The following is a 21,473-nucleotide window of genomic DNA, read 5'->3' on the forward strand; positions in this document are numbered from 1 at the left end:
TCTGCTTCCCACAAGGTCAGTCACCTTCCTCCAGGTCCCTAAGTCAGGGGAGCTAGGTGACCTTCTCACCCTGCCAGCTCTGTCCACTAGGCAATATGCCCTCCAGGTTTTCTAGAAGCCTTGCTTCCCAAATCATTACAGGGAGCAGATCCGACTTAGTAAGAGAATGGCTTCCAGCCCCCGGGGAACCCAAAACCCACAGACCCGAATGGGACCTGGATTTCTATGCCCAAACCAGTCCTGAATTGTGTACTCTGATTCAAAAAGACCCTAGAAGACTAAATAGACTGAAATTCTTTTGGCAATCAGAAAAACTGTCAGGGGTGGTCTTTTAGATTTGTTATTGCTCATCTTGTTAGGTTTACTTTTTTCCAAAGTGTTTAATTAATGTTTAGGGGAATGGATAAGGAAAGTGGCAAGCATTTTAATTCCCTCCCCCAAATTACTAGTATCTCACTCTGTGCCTCTCTCAAGTTCCCATGACCCCTCCATTTTAACCACCCAGTTATGCTGATTCCTATACCACTACATCCAGAGAAGGCAGTGGCACCCCACTCCAGTACTCGTGCCTGGAAAATCCCATGGGCGGAGGAGCCTGGTGGGCTGCAGTCCATGGGGTCACTAAGAGTCGGACAAGACCGAGCAACTTCCCTTTCACTTTTCACTTTCACACACTGGAGAAGGAAATGGCAACCCACTCCAGTGTTCTTGCCCGGAGAATCCCAGGGATGGGGGAACCTGGTGGGCTGCTGTCTATGGGGTCGCACAGAGTCAGACACGACCAAAGTGACTTAGCAGCATACCACGACATCATCTTCCCTTCTCCATCCCAAACTCTTCAGTCTTGTCGTCCGTCCAATGAGCCAATGAAGCTGCCCTGTGACCTAACCCTCGAGAACAAGTTACTCGTTCTGTCTGGGGTGTTCAGGTTGCCTTAGACTGGTATGGTCCAAGAGAAATGGAATATAAGTCATTAGGTAATTTCAAATTTTCTAGTGGTCACGTGTAAAAAACTGAAAATAAAAACAAGTGAAATGTTTAATATCTTATTTAACACAACATACAAAATACTATCATTTTAATCTTATTTTTAAAAATGATGACTGAGATCTTCTACAGTCATTTCTTATTTTTCCTACTGATTCTTTAAGATCTGGATCTAGAGAAGAGAAAAATGACAATTCAACAAAAATAAATAAATAAATAAAACAAACCCAGTGTGAATTTTTACACTTACAGCACATCTCAGTTCAGGTCAGCCACATTTCAACTGCTCAACAGCCACATGTGGCTGGTGGTTACCAGTACGTATTGGATGGCACAGACTTCAGTCATCTCCACGAGCTTGTTAGCTCTAGACTCCTGTGATCCAAAAAGACGAGCCTCACAACAAATTCCACCTCAAGCTAGCAGCCCCAGGGAAGTTTCCCTTCCCTGAGGCCTCATTTTCAGGACAGTTTCAGTTTTACTTCAGATCAGTTTCACTTTCTGCTTTTCTAGCATATATTAAAAAAAAAAAAAACCCACATAAATACACTGACATTTTTATAGTTATTTTTTCCCCAGTTGATGAAATTTTTTTTTTAAAGTCTCCAGCATCCAAAATGCCTTTAATTATTGTCTCTGGGTATTCCAAGGGCTCTGGTTATGTCCCCTCATCTCGCAAAACTCTGAGCCCAAACAAATTCTCGGCAAAATTTTACCAGATGAAAATTCCCATTCTCAATTCTCTTTAAGAATATTGGGGCTGGTGGGAATTTGACCAGAAGGCAGCTCAAAGCGGAATATGCAGATGACCCCACCCTTATCGAAGAAAGCAAAGAAAAACTAAAGAGCCACTTGATGAAAATAAAAGAGGAGAAGTGAAAAAGATGGCTTAAAACTCAACATTCAAAAAATGAAGATCTATCTTCGTTCAAAGTGATCATCCCATCACTTCATGGCAAACAGATGGGGAAACAATGGAGACAGGGACAGGCTGTATTTTCTTGGGCTCCAAAATCACTGTGGACGGTGACTGCAGCCATGGAATTAAAAAACGCTTGCTCCTTGGAAGAAAAGTTATGACCAACCTAGACAGCATATTAAAAAGTAGAGACATTACTTTGCCAACAAAGGTCCATCTAGTCAAATCTATGGTTTTTCCAGTAGTCATGTATGGATGGGAGAGCTGGAACATAAAGAAAGCTGAGCTCCGAATAACTGGTTGCTTTTGAACTGTATGTGTGAAGACCCTTGAGGGTCCCTTGGACTGCAAGGAGATCAAAGCAGTCAATCCTAAAGGAAATCAGTCCTGAATATTCATTGGAAGGACTGAAGCTGAAGCTGAAACTCCAATACTTTGGCCACCTGTGGCAAAGAACTAACTGATTAGAAAACACTCTGATGCTGGGAAAGATTGAAGACAGGAGGAGAAGGGGACAACGGAGGATGAGATGGTTGGATGGCATCACTGACTCGATGGACATGAGTTTGAGCAAGCTCTGGTAGTTGGTGATGGACAGGGAAGCCTGGCGTGGTGCAGTCCATGGGGTCACAAAGAGTCAGACATGACTGACCGACTGAATTGAACTGAGAAGGGCTGGCCCCTCGGGCATACTGTCTTAGGCAATAATACATCCAGAAAAAGAGCCAAAACAGCTTCTGATTTTTAATGTTACCAGTAAACTGCAAGCCAGGGGCTTGCTGAGGGCCACTCGGACCTCCTCCACCTGTTAGGAGTCATTTCCACCCACGGGGGAGACATCAGATTTGGTTTCTCCCTGGATCCCCCTCCCCTCCACGAGCAGGACTGGCCCTGGGAATCAGAGGTTCCATCCCTAACACAGAACGTCTCTTCACTAGAAAGCAAGTGTTCCTGTGGTTTCCACAGCATACTGGAGAGCGGAGCCTCACCTGACTCCATTTTTTTCTCTTTAGCTTATATATGTGGGGAAGGAAGTGGCAACCCACTCCAGCATTTTTGCCTGGGAAATCGCATGGACAGAGGTGCCTGGCGGGTTGCAAAGAGTCGGACACGACTGAGCGACTAAGCACAGCACAGCTTATATTTGAAGCCGCCTCCTGCTTCGTCAGCCAAAATATTTATATCATTTTTCTGTCGACTCAATACCATCCTCACCTTGGCCTCCCTCCTCTCCTTTTTAAGAAAAGAAAGGAGTTGTCGCCAATACGTTTCCCTGTTTATGAAGCACTTTTGAGTCTGTTAACTCAAGGGATGCTTGCAGGAAGCCTGTGAGGGGTATACGAGTGGACTGTTCTGCCACATAGCAGATCAAGAGTTGCATCGGGGCACCCAGATGCCAGTGCCTTCCGGGTTGCAGCAGGTCACACACAAGGCTGAAATGGGAGGAGGCTGGCAATTGACTCAAACAGGAGAACACATACACTGCAAAGGCCTGAAAGTTCTGAATTTTTTAAATCTTAGGCTGGCAAATCAAATAAAATAAAACAAGATTTAAGGGGCCAATTCACCTTGCGTGCACCCATCTGTGACTCTGGGTTTGTACAATTTACCCAACAGGGCACTGATGATCAGGAATTGGCTCTAGCTATAAAAATTAACACGTAGAAAACAAAACCAAATAAACCATACACAGGGCTTCAGAGTTTAAAAAACATTTTCAAATATGCTACCTCACATCATTCCTGTAAAGGACTGTGTCCATCTCAGGTCCCAGATGCAGAAAATAAGATTCCCAGGAACGGCTGGTGTGTAAACAGCAAACCCAGGTGCTCATGTAGGAACCCCACCTGCCCGCCCCCCGCCAGCCACGTCATCTGTACAATACGAGTGAGCAAGCGGGCAACACCACCCAACCCAGTGGCCCAGCCACCACATCTTCCCTTTGAAACCTGATCACGCAGGGATCAGACAGAGAAGCAGGTCATCCAGCCCTGCTTTGATGACAACCCCAAGGGGATCTAATTATAACAGGGAAGGGAGGAGTCAAGACCCTCTCACAATTTCTCAAGACCAAATTAACTCTAATTCCTTTTGACAGAGTGTTTGTGCAAATAGTAGGAAAAGCACTGGTTGAGGAGTTAAGAAATCTGAGGTTTGAAGTGGCTCCGCCTATCCACTGAGGTTCTGGGCAAGAAAACTCTCCCTCTCTTCCCAGGTGGGTGCGTGTCCATGTGCATGTCTACGTGTGTCTGTGTGTGTGTGCGTGTTAAGAAATCTGAGGCTTGAAGTGGCTCCGCCTATCCACTCAGGTTCTGGGCAAGTAACTCCACCTCTCCCCCCAGGCGTGTGTGCATGCGTGCGTGTGTGCCTAAATCAGAAATGACAAACTGGTTTCATATGGTAGCTTCATACTAAGAAGGACTCTAAGACCACTGGCCAGGCTCCATGGAAAAGACTGCCATGACTGATTAGCAATGTCTGCCACAGGCTTAAAAATAGGGAGTGGTGGCATGTATATTACTTATTTACCATCCCTGGATTAGATGCACAAATAACACACTGCAAGTGAAAAGTAACTTTTTTCTCACACCCCTCGCAACTTTTCAGCAGAACCCTGTGCCACACTTGTTACTGCCTTCATCATCATCACTGTTATCATCACCACTTTACAGATGCAGAAAACCTGGACAAAGCTCACAATATGATTAAGGAGCAGAGCAGGGAGGGGAGCGGAGCCTTGCCCCCCCAACTTCCATCTGTTTGTTCTACCCTTGGAAATGTCCAGCTGGTGTTGTTCTGACACTGGCAGGACAGTTCGTCCACATGGCCATACAGAAGGGACCACCTGTTTCCAAGGCTTCACCTTCCTCCCACGGGCTGCTTCAGCCTTTCAGAAAAGGGACCAGAGCAAGACACAGAAGGAAAGTGAGGCTAATTCAGAGTTCCAGATGCTTCTTCCAAAGGCAAAGTTCCAGCCTCACTTATAGGTGGAGACGCCAAGCCCAGAGATAAGTGAGGTTAAAATAAAAGGGCAGAATTGGAAGTCCCTAATTGTCACAGTTCACCCACCAGGAACAGGACACTCTATATCCTCAATTCCAAGGTGCCTTAGACTGTCAGATACACCATCGATTTTATAATAGCTTTCTGAGACAAAAAAAAAAAAAAAAAATAAGGGAGAAACAGCGCTGAAACAGAACACACACATCTACTGTAAAACACATCCCAATTTCAGAAATAAGAAAATGTGGGAACTTGACCATGGAGGAAATATGGGAGTCTGTGCTCACTTACTGAGCTGGGCTATACAGTGTTAACAATGACAGCACTTTCTAAAACTTATAGGGAAAAACAATTAAGCAAATAAACAGAATATTCTCAGTTATCCTCCATAAATTTTCCCTGAATCTTTAGCATGTGCAAACGGGAATCTGACCAAAGGTGGGGTCTGGTTGAACATCAAATCACACATTAAGCTACTTCACATTTAAGGGGCCCGTGTATCTACAAATAATCCTCTGACATCCAATTCCAGGGCCTACGGCCAAGACCAGCTCTGGGAGTAAGGACAGGGAATTATCAAGTCCCCTCCACCCCAAGGCACTCCCCCTCTTCCACCTCCTTGGACATGCTGGGCCCCATTCTCCATACATGCAAATCTGGATCTCTCCATCTATTTTAAGGAAACGGTTCATACAACAGGAGAGAAAAGGGGTGGGGAACTTTTGAAAAATCTCCACAACATGTGAAGTCAAAGGAGCATTAGTCTCATCCATGGAGCCCTCTCTGATTTATTATTATTATTTATTTATTATTATTCCCAGGGAGCCATGGGCTTTGGAGCCAGTCCTAAGAAATCTATTTATGGCTTCCTAACAAAATACAGGTGTTGACCAAATGGCCAAACCCAAATTGGTCACCTACTCTTCATTAGCCCCAAATCCAGATGATCTGAGCTCTTTCCAAAAAATAAGATTAAGTCATCAAACATTTATTGAGCTGCTGCTCTGTGCCAGACCCTAAACTGAATAACCCATGATCTCTGCCCTCAAGGAACTCGCAAGCTGGCTGGTGAGTCAGAAATGCGAACAACCAACTCCCATCTGTGAGTCCAGACTACCTGGAAAGTCCTGCAGGCTACAAAGGTCCAGGGGACTCCAGAGAAGAGAACATGCAGGTGGGTCTCAAGGGGGTCTGGTTTCTCATGGGACAGAGGAAAATGAGGGAAAGGTCATGAAAGACAGAAGGCCTGGTGTGAACAGACTCTCAAAGGTAGACAGTTTAGGGCTTCCCTGGTGATCCAGTGGTTAAGAACCTGCCTTGCAATGCAAGGGACACCAGTTCGATCTCTGGTCCAGGAGGATCCCACATGCAAAGGAGCAACTAAGCCAGAGTTACTGAGTCCACGTACCTGGAGCCCGTGCCCCACAACAAGAGAAGCCACTTCAATGAGAAGCCCACGCACCACAATTAGAGAGTAGCCCCACTCACCACAACTAGAGAAAACCCGAGTGCAGCAACGAAGACTCAGCACAGCCAGAAAATAAAATAAATCCTCAAAAAAAAAAGGTAGACGGTTCACCACGAATTAAGATTTATCCCTTTAAACAGTGTGCCACAGGCTTTGAAACAAACCCAGGAATATCTGGAGGCGCCAGAGCATCCTTGGAATGAAAGCACTGACAACGCTTTGGACAGGAAAGACATGTAGGGCCCAGGAGATGTCTCATCCTAGTCTGTTTTAACACAACACACAAAAAATGCACATTTTCTGTTGTTACTTAATTCTACCTATTAAAGATAAGTCAGCAAGTTTGCAGAACAACCGAAATTGCCGTCACTGGCATTCAACCTCCACAAATGGAGACCACTGGGTCAAGAGGTTACTAACATGTACTGACCACCTTCTAAGGAGTGGCCGGATAGAACACGTGAATTGCTTCATTTAATCATAAAACAACCTTTCAAGGTCAAGATTATTTCACCCCTTCTTCCAGATGCAGAAGTTGTGGTTCCAAAACCAAAGGAGACTTTTCCAAAGTAACACAAGGCTAACCACGCAATGAGGTTGGGTTTCAAACTCTGGTCTGGCTGACCTCACATCCACCTTTCCATTTCACCAACTGGGTGGCTGTTAGAAATTTTCTATGCTTCGTGTTTAAGGCCTCCCCTGGGGGGAATTTCCTGGTGGTTCCATGTTCAGTTCAGAAATGAATTGCACTGACTGATCATCTTTGCATCCAGATCTCCTCCCACCCCTCAGACCCCCAATCCTGGTCCTACGCACCTGCTGTCTTCTTCCATCTTCATCCTTTTCTCAAGAAATACTTTTTAAACCAACCTCCTAGGACAGACTCCTCCACTTCTCAACTTCAACGGCACACATACTGAGACACAATATCTTGGAGTTTCTAGCCATCATCTGTCCTTCCGTCTAAAGCATTCCGGCCTAACGTTGGCAGAAGACTGCTTTAGGGCAAATACAAGGGAGGCATGGACCACTTTGGCCAGAAGAGGCTATACGGATGAAATGCCTCAGCGCGTAGAGTTCAGAAAGGAAGTCCCACAAACAAAACCAAGGGCTTTCAAAGATGTGTTCTAACCTTCTGAGGCCACCCAGTAACAACAAAATGGAACACTGGTCTGGTTCTATGCTGTCCAATACAGAAGCCACTAGCCACATATGGCTACTAGCACGTGAAATGTGGCTAGTCAGAAAAGACTCAGTATCCCTCCAAAGAAAGAATGTAAACCTGCACATTAATAATTTTTATATTAATGAATACTGAAATGATAGCACTGTGGATATACTGTTACATAATCCATAGTATTAAAATTAATTTCATCTGTTTCTTCTTGGTTTTTCTAAAGCATGACTAGAAAATTTTAAATGACATATGTGGCTCACATTTGTGACTTGAATTTTATTTCGATTGGACAGCACTGGCCTGACACATTTAAAAGATGAGAAGACCAAGACAGCAATTCTGGAGTTATTTAGGAAGCGCATACACACAAAAACACAGACATTCACTCAGAGTCTGATAGGTATTTAAATATAGCACAGACATGAACTTTCTTAACTCCAAAAAAAGTCCTCTGGCAACGTGAAGTAAGTGAGGAATAAAAGTAACTGGGGCTGCTCTCCCAGTGACCAAGACTGGGATCCCACACTACTTATACAGTCTCTTTCCCAGCCAGAGGACCTGGCCAAGATGCCACTTCACTCTGGAAGGACAAGCTAACAGCACCTGCCCTTCCCGTCTCATCCAAAGCCAACAAGCTGGGGTGCATGCCTGACTGCCAGCTACGTGGTCGAGACTTCTTCACAGCTGGCCCTTCAGGTAAGCTCAACCAGAGAATAAAAAAAAAAAAATGTGACCCAGGACACTGATCCCAAAGGGTTCATGTGAAAGTCTACTGGGGTAATAAGAAAATGAAGTATAAGCAGCAATATGCGGGATTCCTGGAGCACATCATCCTTGATCATCTGGACCACCAACTGTCAAATTCTTTTAACCATACCTCACAGTAGGACTTAATCGTGCACACCCATCAGCATATGTAAATAAAACTACAGTTTCGTTAAGACAACACTTACCTGGGATACATAGCTATGCCTCTGCTAGTGTGTGTTCCCCTGTATCCTACTCTGTTCTTTTTGTGTGTGTGCTGACTGTGATCCACTAAACTGATCTTACAACCCACTAATGGGTCGTGACTCACAACCTAGCCTGGGTATGGCGAGTACAGGCACACTCCCCATCCTGTGATGGGCACTGCTACGTGACCACTGCACCCTATCCTCCACAATGTCGGAGTCCGGATGTGACCTCAGAATCCTTCTCAACACAGAGATCCAGGCAGCTACAGCCCATCGCATGGAGTCAGAATCAGAGAAGAAAACGACTTATTAGGATCACTGCTCTGTTCCAAAGCTCTCATACAACAAACACAAAGACTGAGGGCTCAGAAGGAAAAAAGTGGTTTGTCCAAGATCATACAGCAAGACCGTGGGCAAACTAAGCCTCCTGTGTACCCACAAAGCCTCTTCACCTTCCATCACCAGGGAGGAGACACAACTGACATGCAACATTACAAGAACATGGAAAAATTTCAAAATTTCACCATGATCATGAAAAGTCTGCTTATACATCCAATGAAACACGCAAGGAAGTTCTTATCACCCTTCCAAGGAGACAACATGAGCCTTCTGAGGTCAGAGGAAGCAGTATGCCAACAGCTGAGTCAAAGGTGGAGGGGGAGAATGGTATCTGACAATGCAGGAGTTTTTAAACTGTTTCTCAAACAAAACAAACCATTGGTTGTTTATTTCCTAGGACCAGGGAGAGGTCACACTCATACTGACCAGCCATCTTTGTTGTTTTCCTTCTGCAACAGCAAGAGCCCTTGTTCAAGTTCACCTCTGTGCAGGGCTGAAAATATAAGCAAACCCTTTTTCTTAGCTTGGTCTGAAGTCAAGCAATAAAGCAAGCCCTTGAAATTTCAAACGTTATTAGAAAATTAAAAAAAAAAAAAAAAAAACTCCTTAGGCAGAAAAGCAAAGCATTAATAAGAGTCTCCTCTGTGAAACTGAGCATAAATGATCTTTCACCAAAATAACTCAGTCCATCATCAAATTACCACTCAAGTCCAATTTGCCAGATTTTTCGCCCAAGACCACAAAAGAGTTTGGTGAAAAGACATGGCCTAATAAAAATCAGCTGATATATATCCATTTCTGGTCACACTTCCATCCACCATAGGAGGTGAGAAAGGCAAGGCCCAGGTCACTGTCTCAATCCTGAGAGACGCCAATAGAAACAAAAGAAAACTGACCCCGCCCCCAACAGTACCATCAGGCACCTCTATTTCCTTTAAAACAAACATGATCAGAATAACCAATTTAAAAAAAAAAAAAGAAAAAACAAGCCTACAGAACAGAGATGATTTTCCATTTCTAGTCAGGGGTTCCCTTTAAACTGTTAAACAACACAACAAAATTTCAAGAGAATGGAATGAAAGAATTTGAGTTGTGTGTCAGGAGATCCAGGGCACACAAAGGAACATGCTGCAATATTTTTATTCCTTGCACCAGAAATAACCTGTTATCAACAACCCTGAGTCTTTCTCAGATGCCCGGTAGGGGTGCCCACCCACCCCTCCCCAATGCAGGACACGGTTCTCCTCCCATCACCTGCTAAACTGGCTCTCCTGTCTCGTGAGACCTCCTGAGCCCTTGGAAATTATAAATTCTTTGGCTGTCCTCGGCATCGGCCTAAATAATTCAATAGAAAAAAAATTAATTACGCTACTTTAAAAAAAAAAAAAAAAAAAAGCTCATTCCAAATATGTCAGAATGTGGCCAGTCAGCCCTGAAGGATTTTGTTACTAAAAAAGTAAAAATCTCCCAAATGCAATGGCGGTGATGGGAAATGTCAAACCTCTGCACTGTCAAATATATTTCACAGAATTTGTATCCCCTTAGAAATGTGTATTTCCCCAAAACGGCGTTGGGAATTCATGGACCAGGGCCATCATTTCTTCCAAGACCAGCTGGTGGCTGGTGAAAGGGAATAGGATTTTCTGTCCTGGCCCTGTGTGACCCACCACCAGGTCCCATCCAAGAAACCACTCCTCAAATGCTAACATTTCCCCCTCCTTTTGGAGAGAAAAATTGGAACTTTCTGTTTTGATGCAAAATCCCCAGCAAGTTCAGATAGTAATTTATCACAAATAACCCTTCAACTTTGGGTAGGTACCTTATCTTCCTTTGTTAAATTTCAATTTGGCCAATATTTGTCTTCCCAAAAGAAAAAAAAAATTTTTTTTGGCTTCACCTTGACTTTTTTGAAGGCCAAAAACCATCAAATAATATGTGCACATATGCTTTCATGATCCAAAGACAAGTCTCTTTGGGTTTTGGCTTTTGTTTATATTTTGATTTTTTTCCCTTAAAAAAAAATTTAAAATTTGATGCTAGAATCAAGTTGAATTGGTGTTTTACCCCATTTTTTCAGCAAAGTAAGTATTCCACTACAGAAGATGGATAAAAATCAGCATTTTCATCTCTTCTCTGTCCTTTCCTTTTTTATCTTTCCTTCCTAAGTCAGTAAAATTTGTGCTTTTGAAAAAAAAAAATTAGACCCCCCCAACTAAATGATCAAGCTTAATGGATTTTTCCCCCTTTGAAAGTAATCAAATTTGTGAAAAATACCAAATGTTAGTAAACTATCAACCCCACAGCACAATCAAAGAGGCCTGAAACCAAACTGGATATATTTTTTTTAATAATAAAATTTTCAAATTGAAAGATTGAACAAGCACACAGAAAGGAAAATTTTCTTCTTACCAAGGATTCTTCAACCCTTGTCTTTACCAACTGATTCACTTGCATGTCATAAAAAATGAGCTTCTGTGAATCCACTGTTAGTTTTTTCATAATAATGTTAATTATGCATATCTTATTTTAATGGCGGTCTCTCCTACAAATCTGTGGACTACTCAATTTGTATAATGTAATGAATTTACATTTTTTTCCCACTGAATACTGCTCAGAAAAGGTTGCTGACATTTTCTGTATAAAACAACAACAAAAAAAGAAATGCCTAGACCTTTCAGCAAACAAAATCAGAAAACAGTCTTAATTATTCCATCAAAGCAAAAAACAAAAAAAAAATAACAACACACAACCCAACAAATGCAGGGAAAAAATGGATTTCACTCTAACTTTTCCAGTTTCTGCTTTTCTTTAGAACCTTGGGATTTAAACACAGTAAAATGTAAATGAAAAATTAAAAAAATAAGACCTACAATTTTTGGGTGTGTCCAAAGCCAACATTTTAGGCTCTATTTCTCTTTTAAATCCTTCCTTCTTGGAAATAGAAAAACTTTAAATATTGCCAAATGGCAAAATTAGTCTTTTTTGCCCACTGAGCTAAACAAGTTCCAAATTACAATGAAGTACAATTTCTAATTGCTTCAATAAAGCCAATTCTCCCAGTTTTTCCTAAACTCAACAATTTCCCTCCTTTCCTCATTCCAAATAGTTTTTTCTCAAACTAAAATGAGTTGGGCAGCCAAATCGACTTTGGTTTTAGAAGGCTTTTTGCCTTCTCCCCTTCAAAACCTGAATTCATTCAAATTCTAGCTTAATTTTCATTTACATATTATCTGGATTTGGCTTCAGAAATAAAAATTGTCTCTATGCTCCTGGAAAGATCAAAGTGAAAATTGTCACCCTCAAAAAGAAAAAAAAAGAATCTCTGTCCTCTCCGCTGCCTTAGAGAGGAAACTTTTGAAAAAATAAGAAATAAAAATATTTCTTTTCAATTTTAATTTCTTTTTATTTACAAAATAGTATCCTCTAGGTGGCGTCGTTTTAATGGGAAAAAACTACCGTTTGAAGAAAAATTAGAAAAAAAATTGAGAAAAGGAAATATGGCCTAAAAAAAAAAAAAAGATTGTTGCAAAGATAGGAAGCCAGGGGGGAAAGACCTCCCGAGGGGTCATCGGGGACCCCGAGCGCACAGAGGGTCAGGGGGAAATTGTAAATTTAGAGGGGAGGGGGGAGATCTGGAAGGGGTTGCATTTTTGCAAAATGTGAATTGTCCAAACTGAAATGGCTGCTCTGTTCTCTCGCCGCTTTGTTTTCTGGGCTCCGGTCCGAGCCCGGGGCTGGAGGGGGCGCCGGGTGGGGGCCCGAAAAGATCCCCGCGTCACCCCCACCCTCCGCACACCCCGTTGCGCCCGGGGGGGCTCACCAGACCCCGACTCTCCCGTTTGCGCCCACAAAAAAGCCCGCAAACGTGCCCAGGCACTTTGCATTTTGCAAATCTTGCAATGAAGTGGCGCAGCGCCCCGGGCCCCGGCCCCCCGGGGTCCCCCGCGCGGTGCATGCCCCCGGCCCCCCGTCGTACCTGCGGAGCCGCCGCGCCGCCCGGCTGGTTCATGGGTCCGTGCGGGAGGAGGCGGCCCCGGCGCGTCCTGCTCCTCCCGGGCCGGGCTGCTGGTGCGCGCACAATGCCACCGCCGCCGCCGCCGCCGCCGCCGCCGCCGCCGCCGCTCCCTCCTCCGCCCGCCCCGCTCAGGCCGGGGGGGCGGGGGCGCTGGGGCGCGCGGGGGGCGCCCGGCCTCGCCCCCACCCCGGCCCGCACCGGCCGCCGCCGCCGCCGCCGCCGCCGAGCCGCCCTCTCGGGGCTGCGGCCGCCCCCCGCCGCCCTGCCCGCCCCCGGGCCGGCCTCGCCGTGCGGCCCGCGAGCTCCGGGCCTCGGCCTCGGCCTCCGCGCCACCGGCCTCCGCGCCGCACACAAAGCCGGCCGGCCCCCGGGCGCGCGGCTCCCGCCCGCCCGCCTGCCCCCGGGCCGAGGCGCATCCGCCCCCCAAACTTTCCCGCGCCGCGCCCCGCGCGCCCCGCGCCCCCCGCGCCCGCCCCTCAGAGCCTTCCTGCCCTGCCCCCGCTCCCCAGCCCCTCCGAGAGGTCATTTTCACGTTGGAAAAAAAGTTTGGGGAGCCTTCTCTGGGCGGAACACAAGGGGTTAATGGGAACTCTTTGGCTCCCCCCACCCCCCCCAAAAAAAAATCAGATTGATTTTTTTAAATAAAGTTTGAAGAGCTGGCCTTATGGAAGAATCGGAAGACTCAATGGGGATATTATCATTGCCCCTGCCACCCTTCCAAAAAAATCTAATGTAACTGAAGAATAAAAGTTTGAAGAACTAGCCCTATGTCAGACAAGAGGAGTTAAGGGGACTCTTTCTAGCCGCCCCCCCCCCGTCAGATTGATTTTAAAAATAAATATCTGAGCTGCTTTTATGTGAAATGCAAGATAAAGAGAATGTTTCTCTTTATGCCTCTCAATTTTTTAAAGAATATATTTATTTTAAAAATTAAAGTTTGAAGAACTGGTCCCATGTTGGACAAGAAGGGTGAAAGGTTAAACACCCCCACCCACCCATCCACATGCCCCAAATTGATTTTAAAAAGAAAAATTTGTGAAACTCTGGGTGAAGTAAATGGTGAACAAGGATATTTCTGTTCAACACCCTAAAAAATCAGATTATTTTTAAATTTGAGGAACGGGCATCCTTATAACTTGGTAAGATTTAAAGGGAATTCCCCCCTTCCTCCTCACCCTCCAAAAATACCAGATTTTTTTTTTTTTTAATTTGTGTGTGAAGGACTTGCCCCATGTAGAGACAGAAGGGATTAATGGATCCATCCTGCATCTCCCACAATTGATTGTTTTTTAGAATAAAAATTTGAAAAACTGCGAGTCTCTGAGATGAAAGAAATCTTTGTTTACCCCTCCCTAGTAGAAAAATAGGATACTTTTTTTTATTGGTGTCACTTGTCCATGTTAATTTTTTAAATTTATTTATGTATTTATTTATTTTGGTTGTGCCAGGTCTTCACTGCTGCACAAGCGATTCTCTAGTTGCCGCAATTGAGGGCTACTCTATAGCTGTGGTGCACTGGCTTCCCACTGCAATGACTTCTCTTATTTCCGAGCATGGGCTCTAGGGCTCAGGGGCTTCAGTAGGTGCAGCTCCCAGGCTCTAGAGCACAGGTTCAATGATTATGGCACATGTACTTGGCTGCTCCCTGGCATGTAGGGTCTTCCAGGGTCAGGGATTGAACCTGTGTCTCCTGCCTTGGCAGGTGGATTCTTTACCACTGAGCCACCTGGGAAGCCATCAGAAGAATACTTTTTTAAAATAAAACCATTGGAAATTAAGGGCAAACAGGTGTCATTTCTCTACACCCACCTTAAAAAATTAAATAGGGTTTTTTTGTTTGTTTGTTTGAATGTTTAAGGAGTTGGGTTAATATGAGACAGGAAGAGTTACAGAAATTTTTTCCCTGCACCCTCTAGCAAAGTTATTTTTTAAATATTCAGAAACTAAAAGATTATATAGAAGACACTGTCTCTCCCTAAAGGATGAAAGTGAGAATTTAGCAGAGAATTGAGGCACATTCTTCTCCAGACTAAATACACGCATGAGATTAAGAGGAACCTTCAAACCATTTCCCTACCACCCCAAAACTGGAGAATCGTTGAAAATAAAAAGTGGCCATTTCTCTCTCCCTGCCAGCCTGGCAGATGTGTCCCTGGCCAGGGTTTGGCAGCCTCTGCCAAGGCTGGTATAGGGCAGGCACTGAGGGGAGCAGGGCAGCCTGTGGAGTTTGGTAGTGTTGGGCTCTCAGGGACCCGGGACATACGTACAGGCCAGGCAGCCCCCTGCCCATCTGCCCCTCAGCCATCAGATGGCTGAGGCCCCGTTACCCAGAGAAATGCTCCAGGTTTGGTGTCTCTCTGGCTCCATCCCTGTGTGAAAGTTTCTAGGCACCTGTCTCAAGACCAGACCCCCTACTCTGCCTAGCGGAGCCACGCCTGACTTAACGCCATGGAGTAGAAAGAAACTGGATCCAAAATAACATTAGATCTCAGTCACCACGGCTGAGAGCTATCGGGTACCAAGGGGGAAGAGGAATCTTGCCCTGGGAGTCAGGAAAACATGATGCAATAAATATTCTATGAGGACTTACTATGTGCCAGGCGTGTTGTGTCTAGTAGGGCAGCCACGCCATCGAGAAGAGGACTGGCTGTAGCAGCCCTCTCAACCCTGAGCGATCCTCAGCATCATGGTAAGGGCCCATTCCAACACTGATCTCTGAGCCCCATCCAGACTTCCAATTTAACCGGTCAGGGGCAGGGAGCAAGAATTTGCATTTCTACCAAGTTCTCAGGTGATGCTAATGCTGCTGGTCAGAGGACCACATTTTAAAAGCCATTGTCAGGACTTCGCTAGTGGTCCAGTGGCCAAGACTCCCAATGCAGGGGGCCTGGGGTTCTAGCTTGCTCAGGGAACTAGATCCCGCATGCCACAACTGAGTTTGCATGCCTCAGCTGAAGATTCCCCATGCCGCAACAAAGATCAAAGATACTGCGTGCAGCAGCTAAGACCCAACACAGCCAAATAAATAAATAAAAATATAAAAAAAATAATAAAAGCTGTTGTCATAGTGTTAACAGCGAAAGTGCACAGGCATACGAGAAAGAGAAAGGACCCACCCCAGCTCCAACGGGGTCGGCAAAGATTCCGAGAGGAGTAGCATCCTGCAGGAAGGCGGGATAGAGGCATCCTTCCCCTCTAGGTCTACATCGGATGGCAGTCTCTCTAGATCAAGGGATTCTTCAGTAGTGTCCTTAGTAGGTTTTCGGATCCACAAAGTAAGAAATTTTACATCTTAAGCAAATTTATCTCTACATGTGCATTTTGGGGAAGAAAATCTCTGACTTTCACCGATTTCCCTAAATGGTCAGTGACCCCAACCTAGACTGATTTCCCGCCTGTTTCCAGGCACCTCTGGCCTGGAAAATCCTTCGGGTCCTTCTCAGCCTCTCTTTCTGGAATCACTGCCAGCCTTTTCTGCATCTCTACCATCCACGGCCACAAGAAGCGGGCCTTCTCTTCCGTGAGGACATCTGGACAGAGTGAGCATAGAGTGCATTTAGCACCACCTGGGACACGGAGGCAAGTTCACAACAGGCGTCCTGACCTGGAGAGTCATTTGTCCCTTCTTTAGTCTCTCTCTCCTGGGTCATGAAGGATATAGATAGGTTCAGGGGATGAAGACTGGGCTTGGTATCTTCCTGACAAAATCCAGGTTCTAAATGAACTCGCATATATCGCAAAATCATAGTGGATACGACACAGTCACCCACAGCTGTGATTTATCCCTGTTCAGGAGGTTAACTAAGAGTAGACTCACCACAAGCAGCAGTGGAGTTTGGGGGCAGTGGGGACAGGGAGTATTTAGTGAGCAAGGCAAGACCTGCTCAATGATGGGAGAGGCATCACAATATCACAGGGGCGGGATGCCCATCTGTCAGAGCTGCTGACAACAGACGCATTAGGTGGAAGCATAACCCAGTAGGGACCTCCAAGGGCTTACCCGTCCCCTAAGGGTTCATGATTGAATTCAACATACCAGTGTTTATCAAATTCTAGAGACCTCTGACCCCTTCTATCCCCAGAACCAGCTTTGTTTACTAAGAGCCCAAATGGTAACCCACTCCAGCACTCTTGCCTGGAAAATCCCACGGATGGAGGAGCCTGGTAGGCTACAGTCCATGGAGTCGCAAAGAGTCGGACATGACTGAGCAACTTCACTTCACTTCAGACAGTGGAGTCAGCCGTCTGGGTCCCTACCCCGGCTCTGGCCCTTGAATGCTACCTGATCTTGAGCAGACAACTCAATCTCCCCTTGTTTCAATTTCCCCGTCCTTCAAATGATGCTGATAGGAGGGGTGATTTGAGGATAAAATGAGATAATACATATAAAGCTTCTGAAAAAGTGCCTAGTACATGGGACTTCCCTGGTGGCCCAGAGGCTAAAACTCTGCACTCCCAATGCAGGGGGCCCAGGTTCCATCCCTGGTTGGGGAATTAAAGCCCACATCCTGAAACTAAAGATCCCTCGTGCCATAACTAAGACCCAGAACAGCCATATAAAATGAATATAGAGAAAGTGCCTAGAATAGAGAAAGCGCTCCATACACATCAGCTATGGGAATCAGCTATGAGACACGTGTTTCCCTCCTCTGCATGGACTAGCTGTGTGACGCTGGGCTCCTGGCTTAATTTCTGTTTTCAGTTCAGTTCAGTTGCTCAGTCGTGTCAGACTGTTTGTGACCCCATGCACTGCATGGTTCCCTGTCCATCACCAACTCCCGGAGCTTGCTCAAACTCGTGTCCATCGAGTCGGTGATGCCATCCAACCATCTCATCCTCTATCGTCCCCTTCTCCTCCCGCCTTCAATCTTTCCCAGCATCAGGGTCTTTTCCAGTGAGTCAATTCTTTGCATCAGGTGGCCAAATTATTAGAGCTTCAGTTTCTTAGTTTCTGTCTCTGCAAAATGGAGACACTAAAGTCTTATCAACACTCTTTTAGTTATAATCAATAGGAACAAAATCTTGCTTTTTTTTAAAAGTGTTATTTTATTAAGCAAAATCATGGTACCCAAAGGCAGAAATGAAATGAGGCCTCCAGAGGTTTGGAGCCAGGAACTAGAAAATCATCAGGAACAGGCTTGCTGTCTCCATGACTCTGTGCCACCAGTCTCTGGACGTCTCAGCTCCAATTCATTCTCTCTCTCTGCCCCCATGCCTCTCTGCCTTTCCTTTCTCCAGGTGGGTGTTCTCTACCTCTCCGGGCACACAGTCAAAATAGCCTCAGTTCCTCAGTAGCCTGGTGTCTCTGTGTTCCAATCTGAATTTTTGGGATAGAGAATGTGGTTGGCAGAGCTTGACTCTCACGCCACCAGGAGCCAATCATTGAAGAACAAGGCATCTGCCATCACATAATGTGCAGAGACTTCGGAAACCCAACCCTGACGGAAGGGGGTGTGGTAGGGTGGGCAGCCCCCTCAAACGTTGAACGTCATTGAGGATGGTGAGGATTGGCTGAGATTAGGGGTTTAAAGGACTTAGTTCAGGACCTGGCATGAAAAGATACATTTCCTCCTGGTGGAATCGGGAGATTTCAAGGTAATCAGGGATGAGAATGGTGAGATTTTGACATTTTGTCAGGAGGTGCAAGCTAGATGAAGCTTGTGTCACGAGCAGGTGAGGGGAACCAGGAGATAGGAATTGCTCCAAAAATAGCCTTTGGATCTGAAACAGAACTTGGGTCTTGGCTAAAATCTTGTGGGTAGATCCTGGTGAAGAAAATGCCTTTAGAGTGAAACAGTAGGTTCTCAGGGGTGTGGAACAGAAAGTAAGGACTTCACCAAATGATGTCTTCTTCCTCAAGCTGAGTTTCTTTTCTAAGCCCAAACAATCCTCAATGAAACCCCGGTCAGGGAGACTTGGGCTGCCTGAATCTGCACGACAAGAGAGAACCATGCAATCCAGTCTTATACACTCTCTTAGCAATCTACCAAACAAGATGGTAGCATTTTCTTATTTGATCCACTATTTCTCTGAGATGGGTGGAGAGGGTACAGTCATCCGTATTTTAAAGATGAGGAATGTGAGGCTCAAGTACTTGGCCAAACCAGCCAGTGGCAGCCCCATCTGACTCTCAGGCAAGGCTCTGCTCTGGCTGCCCCCATGAAAATTTCTGGAGATTGAAATCATCCAGGAATTCCCTGGCAGTCCTGTGGTTAGGACAAAGCGCTTTCACTGTTGAGACCCGGGTTCAATCTCTAGTCAGGGAAATAAGATCCCACAAGCCTCAAGGTGTGGCCAAACAAAACAAAAACAAAATCAACAGATTGACTAAATCGTCTTGCTCTGACTGAAGAATTTTCTTCTTTTCCTTCCTCTCCCGCCTCTTCATCCCCCTCCCTACAAAGGAAGAAGTTGAGAAGATGTGGCATCAACTTATTTCTTTAAGAGTGGTCCTTCCTAGTCACGATAAAGTCTCCAGAGACACAGATACTTGAGGTCTAGCAGTCCCCCTGGGAGGAAAAGCCAGAAAGAACAAAGGTCCAAGACATGCGGCTGGCAAATCAAGAGGGAAGAGATCAAGCTGACAGCCCAGAGCAAGAATCAGAATTAAAGCCAAATCTGAGTAGCCCATCCGTGGATTCAAACAATGCATTAAAATATACTGCATGTTTCAAAAACTTACTCCATGTGCCTGCCATCTTATGAAGCCTAGACAAAGTCTAGCATGCTGGTGAAGATCTCATCTAACATCTATAACCTGGCAGGCTATAGTCCATGGGTCGCCAAGAGTTGGACACGATTGAGCAGCTGATACTTTCTACTTTCTTCTTGCTATCCAGTCAAGGGAATAAAATCAACTTTCGAGACAGCTGCGCCGTGTCCAGCAGGTATGCCCCTGACTCTGGAGCAATCCTGACCTTAGTTCTGTTGGATCTCAGAAGGGAAAGGACCCAGGCCAGGGGAAGGAGGGAGAGGAACAAAGATGGCAGGAGCTGGCCCATTCTGTTTTTCCTTATGCTACTGGGACGTCCCCAAAGGAGTCTTTAATTTGTCCTTTCTGCCATCAGGTACATTTGTGAATGGGATTAACTGACAGTGTGGACAGAGGAGCCTGGCAGGCTACAGTCCATAGAGTCACAAAGAGTTGGACACGACGGAAACAACTTGTCATGCATGCACGCACGTGGCATGGTGTGTCGCTTAGACTCTGGACTAGATCATGCTGGGCTCAAAGCCCAACTCAGCTGTTTCCGAGCCTCAGTTTCCTTAACTGTTAAAGGGGACTAATAACATACATATTCATATTTTGCATGAAGGTTCGAAAAAAATGACAAGTGCCAGCACACATTAGCTACCCTAGATGTTAACAATGATCATAACTAATCGTGGCACGAACTCAACGACTTGTATTTGCAAAAGGTGTCCAGTGGGTGGACCATGTCCGAAATGACCATTCAGCTGTGGCGCTGTTCAGTTATGCTCCTGAGTTATCTCCAGGAACAGATGAGGAGAGTGAGGCACAGACAGTAAAATGAAATCTATCTTTCACCAGTAAATGGACAAATGGACTTGATGTACTCTTCCTATGTGAGGCAGCAAGAACCAACGGCACTCACATAGAGTTCCTGCCAAGAAACGCATAACCCAAATCTGCTGCTGCTGCTGCTAAGTCGCATCAGTCGTGTCCGACTCTGTGCGACCCCATAGACGGCAGCCCACCAGGCTCCCCCGTCCCTGGGATTCTCCAGGCAAGAACACTGGAGCAGGTTGCCATTTCCTCTCCAAAGCATGAAAGTGAAAAGTGAAAGTGAAGTCGCTCAGTCATGTCCGACTCTTAGTGACCCCATGGACTGCAGCCTACCAGGCTCCTCCGTCCATGGGATTTCCCAGGCAAGAGTACTGGAGTGGGGTGCCATTGCCTTCTCCAAATCTAAACATGAGCAAATGTCACATGAACCCAGGTAGAGGCAGGATTCTACCAAACAACTGGCCTCTCCCTCAAAAATGTCATTGTTATGAAAGACAAAGAAAGGCTGAGGAACTGTTTCAAATTAAAGGAGAATAAAGTCATATGACCACTAAAGGCAAAGAGTGATCTGGAATTGGACCCTAGATCATAGTTTTTAAAAAATTGCTATAAAGGACATTATGGGGCAATTGGTGAAATATGGATATGGTAAGATTATTAGATAGAATATTTGTTCATGTTAAATTTTTGACTTGATAGATGTTCTCTGGGTTGTATAAGATGATTTCTTGCCCTTAGAAAGTACAAACTTTTGACACAAAGGGACATGGCATCTGCAACTCTCAAATGGTTAAAGAGAACAAATTATCTATATATGTATACACCTATCTACCCTAATCCTATATGTGTGCATATATCACATATATATTTAAGATAACGTAGTAATATGTGACTGCATTTAACAGTTACAAATCTTGGTAAAGGATATGCAAGAATTATTTGCACTATTCTTTCAACTCTTCCATATAATTTTGAAATTATTTCAAAATTAAAAATTAATAAAAATAATACATTTGAAATATTCAAATGCATTAGAAGCCTACAGTGGCATTTTTTTTTAATCAGAACTGTCTCATTTTAA

General features: G+C 45.1%; 1 protein-coding gene across 5 annotated transcripts in view; it reads right to left on the bottom strand.

Moving 5' to 3' along the window:
• ZNF618 (zinc finger protein 618) overlaps window positions 1-12,979 on the bottom strand; it is a 200,734-nt gene extending 187,755 nt beyond the window's left edge. For all 5 annotated transcript variants that reach the window (XM_070375048.1, XM_070375047.1, XM_070375049.1 and 2 more), the window contains exon 1: window positions 12,826-12,979. In XM_070375048.1, coding sequence (XP_070231149.1) covers window positions 12,826-12,858 — 33 coding nt within the window. In that variant the 5' untranslated portion in view covers window positions 12,859-12,979. The remainder of the gene's footprint in view (window positions 1-12,825) is intronic.
• Window positions 12,980-21,473: the final 8,494 nt, after the last annotated feature.

This window comes from Bos mutus, chromosome 8, assembly GCF_027580195.1.
Source record: "Bos mutus isolate GX-2022 chromosome 8, NWIPB_WYAK_1.1, whole genome shotgun sequence".
In the NCBI taxonomy this organism is placed as follows: domain Eukaryota; kingdom Metazoa; phylum Chordata; class Mammalia; order Artiodactyla; family Bovidae; genus Bos; species Bos mutus.